We start from the raw sequence: 17522 nt of genomic DNA on the forward strand, positions 1-17522 counted from the left end.
AGAAAGTTGACATTCTGAAACCCTCAGAATTGCTGAAAACTTAACTGCAAAAACATTTGCATAAAGAGAAACTTTCAGATATTTAAGCAAACTTTTTTTTTGTTGTAGTACACTGACCAGAAACATTCGGCACCGAAGAGGAGAGAAGGTTGTGATAAATGTACCAAGTGAGTAAATTCTATCTATCTTTTTTCTTTTTCAAAATAGTTTTCAATCTAATGCTCTGGGTTACTGAGTACCTGCATTTTCCACACAGTATTTAAAGATAAGAACACGCCATCACCATTTATTGAAACATTTCCTAATGATGATGGAGAAGCAGCAAAGGCGTCTAAGCCGGACTATATATACATGGATGCTATGGGTTTTGGAATGGGAAACTGTTGTCTTCAGGTAAAGCGCTTTCAGGTTGTTACTGAATGTTGTCTTCCCTAAACACTTCCCTTTTTAAGTCTTGCCTTATTAATTTTTCTAGCTTAATTCAACTGATGCATTTGCAGAGTGACAACAAGGGGAATAAACCAACAAATTTGGTTTCTAGTACTGGTAATCTAGTCTTAATGCAAGCAAACAAACGTGAATTTTATGTTTATTGTCTGCTAATATTCAAATGTAACTGGATGCCTTGCTGAAAGGGTTTCTTGAACAAGTCAAACCCCATTTGATCAAGCACCTGCTCCTGGAACCCAGCACTTTTCAAGTGTGAAAGATCATCTTCCACTGTGGTGGTCTTTCAGGCATGACCAAAGGACACTGTGGGAATGGAAACTAATCTGTCTGGTAGGAACGTGTGGGGTTTTTTGGTTATTCAGTTTGTGGTTTTTCCCCTCTTCCTCATTCTTAGAACAGCAAAAGCAGGGAGTGACAAGAAGTCATTGCAATATCTTTAAAAATAAGTAGCTTTCTCTTTATGTGTAATTTCATTTTATGTATAATTTTATAGTTAGAAACAGCATGAACTCCTGTATAAAATTTCTCATTCTTAAATATTTTTATCTATCTGCTAAGAAGTCTTCTCACTGCTTGTGCCATGATCCTACCATATCCACATAAGTACCTATCTTCTGTTGCTGCGAGCTGGGAGACATTCTTGGATCTGTTTTCTCCCATTAACGCATGCCCACTTCTTACTGTTTTCGTTCGTTTGCCTGAGTTACTCCTATCTTACAGTATCCTCCGTTTAAATCCAGGTGCCGTATCTTGGGAGTGCTTTAATCATTTCAGTATCTATTTGTTTTAAATGTTTCTCTATCATAGTAACCTGATGCTTGGGGCTGATGCCTTAAGTAGTAGCGATGTATTTGACTGTTGATAAAATCTGCCTGTTGCCACCACTGTTTTGGAAGCAGAGCTAGGAAGAAGCTAGTGTTAAGTCCCTAGGGGATTAGAGGAAATTCTCCAAGCTTTTCTTGTTTCACAGCAGTGGCAGAAATAACCTCATTCAAAGCACTTCCCTTTGAGAAACTACAAAAGCTGAATAAATAAAATGTTCTTGACAGCAGCTAAGTATGATTTCTTGTCACTAAGGGTATACTAGGGAGAGTCTGAAGTAGTAAAGTATACATAATACTGCATGGTTTTAAAGGTGTTAAGTTTGATATGGTCTACTTTGTACCATCTATTTCTTACTTAAGACCAATAAAAGAAATACAGCCTTACTGTTCAGTCACTGTATGAACTTGTTTAAAAATATATTAAATTCCTTTTTAAGGAATACCATTTTTACTATTCCCCATTCTTGTAATCAGTGGTGAAATTCAAATTTGATAGTCTTGTTATCATCAAAGGGAGAACAAAAACAAGGCTGGCAGGTGCTGTAAGCAGCTGCTTGTGTATCAACTGATAATTCTTGATAACCGACTAGAAGAAAACATGTTTTCTTCACCTATTTTCTGTAAGGTAGTTTGCAGTATGTATACTTCCTTTTGGTTTTTTTCTTACTACACACCAAGCTACAACTTGGTTTGATATATTTCCAAGGTTAAAAATAATGTCCTAATGAGCTTGGCTGGGATAGCCCACAGTGACGGTGGGGTGGGAAGTGCTGCTCCTGCAAACAGCAAGGCAACCCCTTGTGCTCCTGCCCCTCTTGAGGCTTCACGTCCCTGTGCCTTCTGAGCCTTGTGCTGGTGGCTGCTGCTTTCCGCAGCCCTTGCGGTGCCTGCAGCCCTCCTCTGGAGAAGACTGCCATGCCCTTTTCCTCTGTAATGGGATGTTTGTCTAGAAACCAGTTTGAGTCCCGGATTTAATGTGATTTGGAATAAACATCAAAGGGAAGGGGAGGGGATACCACTGTCAGGGGAAAGAGTGTAGGTGTGCTGTCACATACCTCCCCTGCCCCAGGGCAGGCTCCCTAGTGCTGGAAGTCCAAAATTAGTGATGAGAAATCATACTTAGCTGCTTCTCTGCAAGAGCATGAAATAATCTTGTCTTTTCAAAGTGTGTTTTCTTTTTTTTTCCCCTGATAGCCCCTTGAAGGATAGACACAGGAGAAATATTTTCTCTACCACACACCCTTTTTCTGACTTGAGATGTTTTAATGAATGTTGGCTGTGCATTTTAAAAGACAAACAAAACAACTGCAAACAAATCCCATATTCCTCCTATACCCCCCCACCCCTCCACCACTGAGCCCAGCAGTGAACTCGGGAGTTCTGGGTTTGGGTTTTTTTGGGTTGGTTGTTTTTTTTAAGGCTTACTTTGGGGTTGGATCAGGCTTGAGTGGCAGGCTGAGAAGAAACTGTGTTTTGTGGCACTCTAGTTGTAATCTGTGGAAGAGGAAAATCTGTGTTTGGCTGGCATTATTCCGGACAACAAGCAGCGATGGTGATTAGAGCTGAAGTTTGTTGTACAATGTTATAATAGTGGTACAGGGGTACACTCCCATCTCAGTTATCCTCTGATCTATGAATATGTAAACTGAGAAGGAGGAGAGAGAGGCCTTTAATCTGTTTAGTGTCTTTTAACAGTTTTGAGATGATTGATCCTCCTCTGCATTTTTAAAATGCATAAAGTGTCAGTTTGGGAAGTCTGGAGGGTAAGGTCTGCTACTAGAAATGCATCTCATATCTGATACTGCTCTGGGCCAATTTCACCGAAAGTTGCAGAGAAGTTTATATTTTTCCAGTAGCCTATGTGTGGTAGGGCTTCCACATCATTAATGGCTTCCACAAATAACATTTCTTGTCCATCTTTTGCTGTGTCCTGGCCTCTAATACAGGCAAAACTTGACTTTTTTTTTTTAAATAAAAGTCACGGTAGATACAAAGATACTTATTTTTTGCAGGATCAAACAAAGGTGTCTTGAAATGTTCTTAAAAACAGGATTAGCTGTCGCATAAAACAAATGTTATATCTACAATAGTTTCTGACTGTTGGTCTAAGTAAGTAGGTTCCTGGCTTATTTCCTGAAGGTGCATTACTGATGCATGTGTATTGTAGATGTTAACTCAGTTTTCTTTGGTTCTGGCAAGTGCTTGTATATTTAGCCTCACAGCTGAAGCATTGTGGTCTGAAATCTTTCAGTGAACATGGAAATGGTGTGGAAAGAAGCTTGAGATATAAATGCTGCTGATAGATGGGGCAAAAGTTTGTCCAAGAATTGGGGGGTGGGGAGGGGAACCCACAGGAAAAAAAACACACAAAACCAACCAAACAAAAAACCCCCTTAATTCTAAATTCTAAATTTAAATGGGTTTATTATATCATTGATTCTAAATCTAGGAAGACTGTGCTTGCGCTGTGATATAGCAATTGTATTTCTTCCAACAGGTAACGTTTCAGGCTTGCAGCATTTCTGAAGCAAGGTATCTCTATGATCAGCTAGCCACAATCTGTCCCATTGTGGTAAGTAATGGACTTCTATCACATCAGCTCTTTGTTGTGTGAAAGCCACTACATGTTAAAAAAAAGAAATCTAAATTAAAAAAAAAAAAAACTTGAATGCTACTCACAAATTTGGTACTCTGGGTGAAGTGTCAGTCTCTTGCTAGGTTGTCACATGAGCTGTGTAATTTATTTAATGTCCAAATGACCCCACAAAACAGATGATGTCTTTCTTCTCCTCTCCCCTCCTTCCCACATGCATGAGACTCTTGTTGAGTGGTTCTAGAAATACATTTGGGGCAGTTTTTCACAAAAACAAGACAAGCTCACTCCTTAAAACAATTTTTCAACTCTGGTCTGGTCTTACAGAGGGTTTCAGCTTAAGTTGTTTAAATCTGTCCCTTTTGTAAGCATGTGGTTATAAACAGGTGTTTATAACAGGTGTTATAAAAATAAACTATTAGTCTGGTCTAGCTGGTGAGCAGATCCTGCTCTGAGTGAGGTATGTTCCAGCTGTGTTGCTAAGGTGCTTGGACAAACAAAAAACCAAAATGATTGCCAGGTGAACTTCTGGAGTTTGGGAGTATGTGAGTGATTACTTGCTGATTTGCCACGAAATTGCTTCTACCTGTATCATCTTTGTGTTCCTTAAATGCTGATCTGTAGAGGTAATAAATTTGGAGAGTGTCAAGATTCAATAACACTAACCCTTCATCTAGGCATTTTCTGGTGATAGCAGTTGAAAGAATTGTGGTTGTATGGGCTGTGGCTGTATGTTAAACTGAAGTATATACTTCAGTTACTTCTGGACCAGCTAGTTTCCCTTTCCAGTGGGGTTGTATTTTGCTTTTGGTTCCTTGGCTTGTCCTTTGTTTTCATATCAGGCTGTTTTATTTTAGATGGCGTTGAGTGCTGCATCTCCATTCTACAGAGGCTACGTGTCTGATATTGACTGTCGCTGGGGAGTAATCTCTGCATCTGTAGATGATCGAACACGAGAAGAGAGGGGGCTAGAGGTAAGTAATGTTAGGTAGTAGATGTCTGGGGGTTTTTTAGGCAAAAAAGTTAAATCTCCTTTAGTATCAAGTTCTGTTTGTCCTCATCAGAATCCCTAACAAGGGAACATGGCAGTCTTTGCGGCCAATATAGGAGAGATGGTGCAACCATTCACCTTGGTTGTACGGTTTACGTTAGCAAATGCATACTTTTAGTTAGGAATGGAATCCCAGTAGAATTCCACTCACTCCTCCACAGCTTGCTGAAAAGGTTCCCCTGTGATGAAACTTTCCAGTCTGTGCTTGACCCCAAAAAGCAAAAAGTGCTTTGGATTAAATGGCAGGTGCTAATGAGTAATCCCAGTAGTATAAACTAGAACTATGTGATAAGAGCCAGTTGTCAGAACTTGAACTTAAGGAGTTTCTCTAAGCAGGAATTGGCATTCAAGGCACTTATAAAATTATAGAAAATAAAAAAATAATTAAAAAAAAATCTACTTGAAATAATTCTTGAACTACCCATTTTAAGAGCATCTCTAACAATGTCTGCGTAGTGAAACTGTATTGGTATGTGTTGCAACAGGTGTAATAATGCTTTCCAGGTACTTGGGGTAATGGTATGTTACATCAGGAAAATGATTCCACTTTTAGAGAATTCTAGTCAATGTGTGGTGACTGGTTTTAGCTCAGATAGATACATCTGCAAACAAAATAGTCATAATTCCAAGATTGCTTTCTATTAAGCCTATTTAAAACTTGTGCTTTGAATAATTTTAATTGTGGCTGTAGGGTTTTTTAAACAGGATAATAATTCTCACATAAGTGTCATTAGTGAGCAAAACTTAGGTAACATTGTTAACAAGCTGTTAAAATATTGTATTCTTAAATTATATAGCCACTGAAGAACAACCATTATAGAATCAGTAAATCCAGATATGATTCCATAGACAGTTATCTATCTGAATGTGGTGAGAAATACAATGACATTGATTTGACAATAGACAAAGATATCTACGAGCACCTAATAAAGGAAGGTAAGTGTTTGCTTCATTATGAGCAGGTTAAGAATTATGCTTGCAGTGTGTGGGGATATTTTACGTTTTCATTCTTATTTGTTTAATCATTGTGCATCCCTTAGAGCGACTCCTACTCAGGAAGTATCTGTGTAGCGTGGTCTTGAGTTTTTAAAAAAGTATTCATTTGTAACGGAAACTGTCCTTAATTCCAGCTTGAGAAGCTCAGTGTTGAACGCACTAATGTTTTGTCTTTGTGGAGAGAGCAGAACTGCTTTAGGAAACATGGCACAGAGGTGCATCAGAAAACAGGAAGAAAGCCACACCAATATTAAGCTGCCATTTCCAAACAAGAACCTGTTTGTTTGGGTTTTTTTCTCTTTAATCATTTCCTTCCTTCCCGAAGTCATCATTCACACTTTTAACAGGATGTGGTGGGTTGAGGTAGCATTGCAGAGTTGGATGTTTTCAGTCTTGTAAAAACAAATCGTTTCCTAGAGCTTGCTTTGCTATGTGTGAATTGTTTGAATTTTCATTTTGTAGGTATTGACCACCTTTTGGCACAGCATATTGCACACTTGTTCATTCGAGACCCATTGACTTTGTTTGAGGAGAAAATACATCTAGATGATGCAAATGAATCCGACCATTTTGAGGTTGTGTCTGATTTAGAGGAATTTAATAAATATATACATAAAAATGCTTATCCTTTATAGTACTGCTTAATTGGTGGATGGCTATATTAGCTAAGAATTTTTTTCCTGCATTTTTCACTTCAGCTAGTTCTTTAGCATATGACTTTGCAGTTATAAGCACATGTATTTCTTTGCTTTAACATTTATTTAGGAGAAGGTGGTGGCTTATAATTTAAACCCAATAAAATATGAAGAGCAAACTATAGCTATGTATATAAGTGTTATGGAGAATTATCTATTTTTATGGCTTCCTGAAAACTGTTTTGCATGACATTTATGTATAAATGTCTGTCTTATACAACTTCGTGAAATAATAGCTATGGTAATATTAAGTATTTTTAGTTTGGGATGCATCAACCCTTCATAAAAAAAGTCAGCTAAATCTCAGCCCCCTAGTATCTTATACGTAATCCTCAAACAAAATAGCGTGAGAAAGTGTAACGTATTTGCTCCTAGGATGGGTAGTTATACTGTGGTTTTTAGGAAGTCATGCCAGTTAGTTTGGAAGTGCTTCTTTAACCTGATGGGCTGTTGCAGGGTCAATATTAGAACTCTAGTTATCTGCATGTTTTTCTTTGATTATATTATAGAATGATGCATATCTCGGTTGTGATAGATTATTTCATGTGCTTTGCAGAATATTCAGTCTACAAACTGGCAGACAATGAGGTTTAAGCCACCACCTCCAAATTCAGATATTGGATGGAGAGTGGAATTCAGACCTATGGAGGTAAGGAAGGCATCACATTTCCTTGTAAGTGGAAAAGTACCAGGCATTCTGCCATCCAGTATCAAACCCTTATTACTTACGCTGTGTTTTCTCCCCTCTGAATTGCTAGACGCAAGTGAAGTGGACAGCAGTGTTTAATAAGACATGGACTGTGGGAATGTAACTGACAGGAGAATCCACTGCAGCACAGCAGAGCATGCTAATGGATTTGGGGTGGTGGGGAAAGGAATTAGGCTTGTATTAAAACAACAGTAAACAAAGCTCCATTTAGCTTCTAGGGACTGTATTTCTCCAGTACGTTTCCTGGTACTGAACATTTCTACTGTTAACTGTTTTGTTTTTCACAAGTGCTTTTATTTTATAGCTGTCCATTTCTGAGCTCTCTGAATTTAATCCCTTTAAAGTGGAAATTTAAAAGCTGTTATACATTTGTAATTACACAGAGAGCCTGAAGGTACAGGTTATTAAATAGTCTTTTGAAGCACAAGTGGGTTTTGGCACTGGATTAAAGGATTGAGTTTAAAGTGTGTGCATGTATTGTGCATTTGAAGTTACTGCTGATGATTCCAGCTCGTGCATCACCATCTGTGTTAGTAGAGTGTGTGTGAATACAAGTACCAACATGAACATTGGAGTCAAACTGTTTTAAACTCTCCCAGAGATTTACCTACTTCCATGAGTGTCTTCCCACTAAAGTAATTTAATCTCTAATCCTTTCATGTCTAGGTCCAGTTAACAGACTTTGAGAACTCTGCATATGTTGTGTTTGTGGTATTGCTAACCAGAGTGATTCTGTCATATAAACTGGATTTTCTCATTCCTTTGTCCAAGGTAGGTGTGAAAGATCACATCTATTAGAGCTAAATGCGCAATGTATTTGCATAAAGTCTGATTTTTATCCTATGCAAGCTAGGAACTAATACTTGTACACTTACAGAACAGTCATTTTTTGTCTTTCAGTCAGTTTTCATTTGTACCAGTACTTTGAATCAATTTTAACTCTGCAGTACTAAACAAATATTTTACTGCTGTCTCATGCAATTAAGCTTATAGACAAATACTGTGGTAATTTCTGTGGTGCCTAACAGTGTCAGAGTACTGCAGAAATGTTGAGAAATACCATTGTCACAAGACTGTTTTGAGTCTGGGGAAGGGCATGTTTCCACTGTTTTACATGTGGGAAGAATAACCTGTGGATGTCAAAATAAAAATTTTAGATACTTATTTTAACATGGCTGTTGCCTCTGTCTCATGTTCTTATTCTCTATTTTGTTTGTATCTGGTGGAGAGGGAAAGGAGGAGTTCAGCATGCTTAGTGTTTCACTATTTGAGTGAAAACAAATACTGCTGATTCTGGTCACAGCTGTGACTTGTGTTTAGACCGGCCAGCCATGCAAAATGTGACTTTTCCTTAATCTTGTCCTCACAATTGTTGAACTGTTTTCGGTGAAACTGTCCTTGCACGTCTTCTTTCTGAGGCACCTGACCAGAAAATGTCTTTTTAAATAGATAGTCCTGCAGTGTTACAGGTAACTTGAAAAAACATCTTTGTAGTGCAGAAGGCTTTTGACAGACTGTATACTGGAAAATACTGCCAGTGCTGGCTACAGCATAGCAGTAGTACCCTGCAGCTTTTCTTAGTGTTTTTAATTAAAATGGAGGAAAATACTGAAGTTGTAAAATAACGGTAATCTTACCATACAGTTGGTATGATTCCTAAAAGGAGAAATTATCTTCTTGATGTCAGGGAGTTCAGACTTCACAAATAACACAGCGATTCAACACTTACAGTGCGTAATTAACATTGTTATTTGGAATGTCTCAAAAGTGCAAAATTTTTAACAAATGAATACTAGTTAAGACTGAAAAAGAGTGCTGAAAGAACCTGAACAGAGTTGGGGGGCTGGGGGAGCATAAAATAATTTGAGCTTGCCAAGCAGTTTGGCAGGAAGTGGGACACAGAATTGCACCATTGGTAAGCCTGCCTCTTTCAGGTAAAATAATACGGGTTTATGGGGCTAATCTCACACTAATCTTTGCTGTCTGATTTGAGTGTGGTTGTACTCCCATCAACTAGGACTGGAGTTCTTTCAAACTTTCAAAACAGCCTGTTGTGTAAATAGGTTTCATAATATAAAATAAATGAAAACAGACTTCTGAAAACAAAGCTTTGAAAGGTAAGAAGTGTAGATTTTGCATTGCCCTTAATTAAAGGTCAAACAATTCAGCAAATCGTATCCCTTCTTCTGAAGACAATACAGTAAAGCTAAAGTCTAAAAATTGTGTGATGTTAATTCCCTGAGAACATAACGACCAAAGAACTTGCACAAAATCTTCTGTCCAGAAAGGCAGAGCAACGCTTATGTCATTTGCAGGGTGTATGGGCAGTCCTTTGTAGACTTCTTGAGAAGCCTACAATTTAGAACTTCTTTACTAGCAGTCTAAGTTTATCTAACTATCTAACAGATGTTTGGGTATGGAATAGATATGATTCCCATACAAAGTTACTGGAATTCTATTTCTGACAGTTTGTTTAATACAGTGATAACTCTTCTAAAGACTTCAATGATTTTGTTAATAAAAGCAGCAAACTATGACTAGGGAAATGGCGATTTTCTTGTTCTGTACTCATTTAAGTTGCATCTAAATATGCAAAGAAGTCTGCCAGATGGGATGCAACTTGTTAATCACAGTTGTTCCTGTGTTTTCGTCCAAACTTTGAAGATTAGCGTAGCACGTTCTAACGTGATACCATTGCTGGAGACCTGTTTCATAGAACATCATCTCTTTGTGGTTTTGCCCAGGATGCCTGAAGAAGGAAATAAAACAGTAAATGAGTAATGAGTAAATAATGAATAAAACAGCAAATGAGAATGAGTAAAACAGCTTGGCCTTGTGTGATGAAATAATAAGAAACATCGTAAATGTTTCAACTAATGAGACCAAAATGTGAGGGTTTGGGAGAATCCTTATTTTCTAAAATGTCACAAATCTCTGAAATACTTCTTTTGCCAGGTGGATGAAAACATGAAGATGGCCCAGAAAAGAGATGCTGTCCGGCAGGGAATGTTTTACTTCAGAAAAGATATTTGCAAAGGTATCACAACAAGCAATCTGATTAACACTGCTGTGGATGTTTCGTCTGTCTCTTGCCTTCTAACCATTTCTTCCTTTCCCTTTGTCACCCATGAAGGTGGAAACGCTGTTGTGGATGGATGTGGCTCTGCACAGAACGGGACAGGCACCGATGCGGAAGAGTACAGCTTAATGAGCATTGATACAATTATCAACGGGAAGGTTATAGCCTCTTCTACCTGGAACACACAACTTTCCCCTTCATTCTGCCCTCCCAGAAACCCGATTGAGCGTGTTTTATGCTGACTCTGTTCTCTTACACAGGAAGGAGTCTTTCCTGGTTTGATCCCAATTTTGAATTCCTATCTTGAAAACATGGAAGTGGATGTGGACACAAGGTGCACCATACTGAACTACCTGAAGCTAATAAAAAAGAGAGCATCTGGTATGTTTGACACTTTTGGACATTGATTTTCCTGGCATTTTTCTAGTTAGTAATTGGGCTGTTCTCTAGTTTTCAGTTGGGTAAAACTGGTGGTAGCTGTGGCTGCCTCGTTAAGTGCTGAATCATACGAGCAAAGGGCTGAAGTGTGTTCTCTGGGTTAAATCTGGTCCTGTCTAATTCTGACTACAAATGTTTCGTGAACCATTTTAGAACTTAAATTAGGAGTCATTGATATGGTTACACTACCCTCTAAGCTGTAAATGTATCTCCAATCCAAGATTTCTCTTTTCTGTGCCACTTACTGCTGTTTTTGCCAGTGTATTGTCCGCTTTGTAGTAGTTTTCACATATACTAATCCCCTTTGTCTGTCACTTGAGTGTTGTAAGAGTGTGTGAAGCTGGGTCTGACAGGCTGGTGTTATTGGTGTGACTCCAGTGCATGCTGCTCCAAAGCATTCATAAGTCTAAATTCTGGTATGCTAGAGCATGGGACCTAGTCTTTTGCTACTTACAGAAGGGCTTTTTTATCAGGGAGCTAAACTCCTTCAAGCCAGAGTAAACCAGGCTCTTCCCCTGTCCTCCCCATGTTGCAGTGTTTCTGAAGACAGGCGGTTTAATGACTCTTTATGCTCTTTTTTAAAATGCAGCCGTATAATGAGTAAAAGATGCAGGCTAAACTTCAGTTCAGAACTGGGCGTGTAGCACAGTCTGCAGCAGCTTTATACCTTTCTGTAAGCAAATCCCTTGTATGCCTGACTTGCTGTAAATTTAGCTAGACACTTAATTTTAGTCTCATAAGTAGACATCTTTTTTTGTTTTCTCCCCAATTTTAAACTAAAGCGTTGCATTCCTTTTTAATTCTTGAAAATTGCTGTAGAAGTTTCTAGGTAAAGACCTTTTTAAAGCTGGGGTGGAAATGAGGACTGTCTCTCGCCTGGTAATTCAGTACTTTAGCAGTACTTCAGAATGGTAACAAGTTTTAATTAATTACAGCTTTCACTGTAAATGTTCTTTCCTAAGGCTGCTTGTTTGTAGGAGGCTACTGTCCCCAGGTAACATAGACAGGGATTTGATGCTTGGCTTAACTGAGAGAAAGAAGAGAAACTGGCAGGAAGAAAATGTGAGGCACATCAGCCCTCAAAATAGCGGTGCATTCAAAATATTTTGTTGTTTGTTGTTGGGTTTTTTCCCGTCAGAAAAATCCTGTTGAAAAAACAAGGAATGCATAGGTCTTTATAGAGGCTTTTTCCCAAGACCTAATGACCTGGGCTCAACCCCTTGAGGCAGCTGTTCCCCTTCCAAAGAATAACTTCGCTACCTGGGGTGAAGTTGCAGGCGTTGCAAAAGTCAGCTTGTAAATTTACACAGACCTAAAAGGTGTGAGAGTGAGGTAGATAGAGTCTAGGGTTTATATCTTAACTCTGATGAACTGAAATGACTTTTAAATGATGCTTCTTAAGAGCCAGAATTCAAAGAATAAAAAGCATTAGGTATTGTATTACTGTGCCATGATGTTTCTCAATTGTGAGCTTTGGATTATTCCAGTTCACTCTCAAATCAAATGTTCCTGAACTGCAACCTGTCTAGCATGAGATGTGTCCACAAAGAGTGTCCATTTTTCAGATTTCTTTCCTCAAATGGTGAACACAGAGCACTCTCGTGAGAGTTAAGCACTGGCACCTTAGCTGCCGTGGCTTTAACCTTGCCCTGACATAGTTTCATCTGTGCTTCAGTCGCATCTTCTCTTGCAGCACAGCCCTCCTGGTCTCTAGCTGGTGTGCGACTGCCACCACTCAGTGAGACTACAGATTTGCTAGGCAGGCAGCAGCTGCTGACCACCACCAAATATTAATGAAAGCAGTATTAAGATAACAGCAACAAGTGATCGTTCTCCTGGCATGCTCTCCTGGTCCCTGGCTGTCTGCAGTGTAGGCTTTTCTCAGCCAAAGGTGGTGCAGTAATCAAGGTACTTGATGACCATTCACAAACACTTCCGTGATTGTTACTTTACCCTTTTTGAAGCAGTTACACTTTTGGTCCCCATAAAGTCATACAGTAAGAAATGCCACACTTCCATTTTTCAAAGAGCGTATAATAAAACTCCTGTAGTTTTGTGTGTTTAAATGAACTTTCCAGTTACTTCATGATACGCCTTCTAGTTTCTGCATTGTAGGATAATGTTTCTCTACTCACTTCACATCAACATTCGTGATTTTGCAAACTTCTCGAGTATCTTCTTGCTTTCAAACTTGTGATTCCCTTTGTCTTGTCTCTCCTTGTTTGGAAGTTGTCTCACACCTTTTGTCAGTCTGTGGTGCCTTTTCCCGATACTCGTGTGTTCCTTGAGAGCTGCACGCTGTGTTCACGGTCAAGGTGCTGCAGCTTTACAGTGGTGGAAAGGATGGGGAGTGATTGGGCTGCCTGACCACTAGATGTCTGTGTTGGTGTGAGCTGGGCTGCTGTCCCATCTCCTCCCGCACTGACAGCTGCACTGGCAGCCTGCAGCGGCTTTTAGTCCAAAAATGTGTGTCTCTTTATGCTCTGCTGATGTCCTGGCCCAACTGATTTTCTTGCAGGCCCCCTGCTTCTCATTGGTTTGAGAAAGTTTTTGTGAGGTTTTTAGTGTCTTCAACAAATAACACTTCCTGGATAATTTTTTCCTGCCCTCTTTTTATATAGAAGTATAAACTCTGGCCTCATATCTTTTAAACATGACTTCTGGTTTTTGAGGGATGTTTTTATTTCTAATAATCTTTTTTTATTCTGCTTTACTTTCCTGTACTACTTGCAGTTTTTCTGATTTGTGTTCATGTACTTCTGTTCAAAACCACTGATAGGATATCTTTAAACAGTCTCAGATGCTTCTTACTCTTTATTTGTGTGTTCCTACTTGCCTTCCCTAACTTGATTCCTCTTGCTTTTTATAATATTCTTAAACCAAAGATTTCTGTAGTGCAAGCCCTCAGCTCTTTGTTTTCTTACAAGGAAGCTGAGGTTCCAGTAGCAATGAAAGTTTTGCCAGGCTCTGAGAATCCTGTCAGCCTACCTTAGTGTCTTACTGTCAGAGTTACCTTCAGCTTGTTGAGGTTTGCTTGCATATGCTGCATTCAGGAGCAAGATTCAGTAGCCTAAATGCTGGTGTCCAGCTGGTCTCCAGCTGCTACTTCACAGGGGTGCAGATCTCCTGCAATTGGTGAGTGTCATTTGATGACCCTTTCTAGAAGTGTCGGGGACCCTTAAGCACCTGCTGACTGTCCCATGATCAACTGTACCCTGCATAGTGAAGCAGAGGCAGTGTCTACAAGGCAGGACCTGGTATAATCGGGGAACCTGCTTATTTTTGCTAGGGAAGCTGCCAGAGGAAGAAGGAGTAATAAGTCAAGGTAGACAGAACAAAGCTAGCAGCTGAGTTGGATGGATCAACTACAAAATTATTTTATATATGTGGTTGTTGTAGAGGTGTCTGGTTCATTTCAGCCAGATTCTCTGTTAAGTGACATGTTTAATACCTCTTGCTATAAAGTCTGTTGGTAACACCTGTCCCAGTAGCTACTTCTCTCTGCACTGTCTTGTTACAACATCTGAAAGTTTGAAGATTGCACTAGACGAGTGGGTTTTAGACTATCAACGATATGTCAGCTTAATTATGCCTGCAATTTATCCACATTTAAAAAAACTTATGTTTAGGAATGTGTTTCTCGTGAAAGCATGGACTAGTCATTAATTGCGTATGTAATGCATAGAACTTTAGGTGTCATACTGCTAAATTATATGTATAAACTATGAAATTTGACTTCCCCTTACTCACAGGAGAACTAATGACAGTTGCTCGATGGATGAGGGAATTTATCGCACAGCATCCAGACTACAAGCAAGATAGCGTGATAACTGATGAAATGAATTATAGCCTTATTTGGAAATGCAACCAAATCGCACAAGGCCAGGCAGAGTGTCCTGAACTATTGGGGGTAGGATTTAATAAGAAACAAAGTGGAAACAAAACTGGCTCTGTGTAATGAATGAATGTTTCTTAAATAATAGAAAGTTTAAGCCTTTTAGCAAAGCACTAGCAGAGATACTGTGAATCTGGTACAGTTTCATGGTGTGAAGACCAAAACAGGGATACTGCACTATAAAATGGGCCAATCTGCCTAAATATTTGTTAAGGCATCCTAAAATGGGCATATTCTTATTATTAAGGTTTATACAATGTACATGTAAATAGTAAAATATTTTTATGATTAACATCAATGTATTTTAATAACACTGTATCTAAAGTTATTGTGAATTAGCTTGTAACTTTTTTATGCTTATTCTAGAAAGAAAAATTGTCCTGAACAGCTTTGTAAATGTAATGGTACTTGTATATTACATGCATTCCAGTTACTGAATGTTTACTGTAATTTTTTTAACCTGGAATGTGCTAAGTAATCTACCTTATTGTGTAAGAAAAAAATAATCTTCTGGACCTACCTGAATCACAGATACTTCTTCCTTCCATTTGGGTTTTGAAAGTATATAACAACAGACAAACACAAGTGCATCCTATTTGTTAATCTTTCCAGCAGTTTCTCAGTTGCCACAAGACCTGCATCCACTCATAAACTGTAACACTGAGAGCAACAGATCTGTCTTCATTCAGATAACCTGCTTGTCTCCTGGTAACTGTAGTCTTAGGAAAGGTCTGCCATATTTGCATGTAAGCTGCGTTTCCTGGGAAAAAAAAAAAAGGACAAAGATGCATCTTTTCCCAGATGCATCATTATTTTTTCCCCTCTGAAGTAAATTTGTACGCTGTCGCAGTTCAGAAAACTTGATTTAACAAAAAAGCAGTACTGGGGAAGAGGTGAAAGAGAGGAGGAAATGAGAGCGGAACATAAAGCTCTCTTTACAAAGGAACCAGAGAGACGTGATCTGGATTGCAGCACTCCTTAACTGCTGTTTCTTCCATGTTGCTGCTGTTCCCACAGTCGACAATGACTGCAGCACAAAACCAAGGACCTGCCCATTCTTCCTAAAGGTTGTTTCTCATTTGTCATTCATTATTATAAATATTTTTGTCAGCATGTTTATTTTCTATAAGGTACTTTATGTAGATAGATGAGGTGCCTACATAGCTGTAGGTATGGGCAACTTAATCCCCTCTAGCAAATAGTTATAAAGAAATCATGGAATGCACTAATCCTTTGAATTGGGAGCCAGTGCTGGGAGTGACTGTAAAGTATTTAAAATTTAGCCATTGCAACTGTAAATAAAGCAAACTTAAGGGGCCTTTTTGATTTAGCTTCTTAACTGACTTCTAGAAGTGAATTGCATTATGGATAATTATGCAAAGCTTAATGCAAGCATATATAAATACCTAAGGTGTAATGATTTTCTTTAAAAAGAACTAATGGAGAAACTGCAATGAAGAGGTGCACTAAGAAGAAGCTTTTATGTATTTTATAGACTTTGTTCTGTGTTCACAGGTGTGCTTTAGAGAATAAAAAGAATGCTTTTTTTTCTGCAGTGGTGAATTTGTTCTAATCAAGATGTAGGCATATGCTAATTTAGTTTCTGTAATAAGGAAATAAAAATAAAATTTGCAGTATGTGTTGGTCACTTGCATGACTTGAACCCACATTTTCAGGTTCAAAAAAGGAAGAGTTGTGTACCTGGCAAGTACAGCTCATCTTATCCAGACTTGCTTTGTTCACAGTGACACGTCTCAGGGCTAATGGCAAATGGTCAATTACTCCTGCAACAGCACAGTCCTATCATTGTCATGGTAGTGTCTGTCTGATTGCACAGTATCAGCTGCTATGCTTGGAAGACCCCTAAAGAAAGCTAGAATGCTTTCCTGATGGTACTGCATCAACATGTGTCCTTTTTCCCTTTAAACTGACATAAAATCACCCTTCTGGACTAGTAGGTGGCTACTGTCCTGTAAGTGAGGACAAACTTCGTCATCATACATAAAAGCTATGGCTGGCAGTTTCCCTCATGTGTTCTTATACGCATGTTTTCACAAAGGACAGGGATGATTGAACACAAAGCTGCTGCTTGTTTGTTGAGGTGTCCGTGGTTGTGGTATCTAAGCAGCTTACATTCCCCAGATGAAGAGTTAAGGTATGTGCTCCAGCCTGTTCTTGATTGGTGTGGCATGGTGAAGGCTCCTACGGTAGGCAAACTGGAGCTGCTCCAGGGAAGGGTAAACTTTGCTACTAGTTTTGAATATAGCTTAGAGGTGGCTATGTGGTATTTTGCACCTGCTCCAAGGTGGAGAAGCAATCCCTAGGCCAAGCCTCAAGGTCTGGCTGACCTTCAGCAGAGAGCATGAGAAACTCCCTTGGGCTATGAATTCGGGATTTTTGATCCTGCAGTCATGAAGTGCTTTCATGGAAATAATGACCTTTCCAACAGCCATGTGAGCAAGGGAGGGGAAGAAGCACCTGAGGTGGAATGTGATTGATTCATTGCCCAAAGACCTTAGTAATGCATCGGTCATGGTACTTCCCGTGATCGCTAGTGTTCTGGCCCCACTTCAACCCCAGTTATTTGCTTCATGCCTTCTGCTCAGTTTTCAGCCAGAAGATCCTGTTGTGATTTCCAGAGGTCTCAAGGCAACAAACAATACTCTTGATGCCTGGTTTTCTTTTGAGTCAGAAACTGCTTGAGTACAAGTGTCTACTTCTGGATTGTTTTAGCTATGCTTTTTATTATGGCCTAAATTTGTGGCTCCTTTTGTGTGTGCAGGGAGCTGTGC

At 39.1% G+C, this 17522-nt stretch overlaps 1 protein-coding gene across 2 annotated transcripts in view; it reads left to right on the forward strand.

Moving 5' to 3' along the window:
* The window catches only part of GCLC (glutamate-cysteine ligase catalytic subunit), a 34559-nt gene extending 18192 nt beyond the window's left edge, over positions 1 to 16367 (forward strand). For both annotated transcript variants that reach the window (XM_059829050.1, XM_059829055.1), the window contains 12 exons: positions 109 to 167; positions 257 to 393; positions 3772 to 3846; positions 4725 to 4841; positions 5716 to 5854; positions 6377 to 6489; positions 7166 to 7258; positions 7985 to 8089; positions 10274 to 10355; positions 10452 to 10555; positions 10658 to 10778; positions 14588 to 16367. In XM_059829050.1, coding sequence (XP_059685033.1) covers positions 109 to 167; positions 257 to 393; positions 3772 to 3846; positions 4725 to 4841; positions 5716 to 5854; positions 6377 to 6489; positions 7166 to 7258; positions 7985 to 8089; positions 10274 to 10355; positions 10452 to 10555; positions 10658 to 10778; positions 14588 to 14793 — 1351 coding nt within the window. In that variant the 3' untranslated portion in view covers positions 14794 to 16367. The remainder of the gene's footprint in view (positions 1 to 108; positions 168 to 256; positions 394 to 3771; positions 3847 to 4724; positions 4842 to 5715; positions 5855 to 6376; positions 6490 to 7165; positions 7259 to 7984; positions 8090 to 10273; positions 10356 to 10451; positions 10556 to 10657; positions 10779 to 14587) is intronic.
* The last annotated feature ends 1155 nt before the right edge of the window (positions 16368 to 17522 follow it).

Source organism: Gavia stellata, chromosome 2 (assembly GCF_030936135.1).
Source record: "Gavia stellata isolate bGavSte3 chromosome 2, bGavSte3.hap2, whole genome shotgun sequence".
Taxonomy (NCBI): Eukaryota; Metazoa; Chordata; class Aves; order Gaviiformes; family Gaviidae; genus Gavia; species Gavia stellata.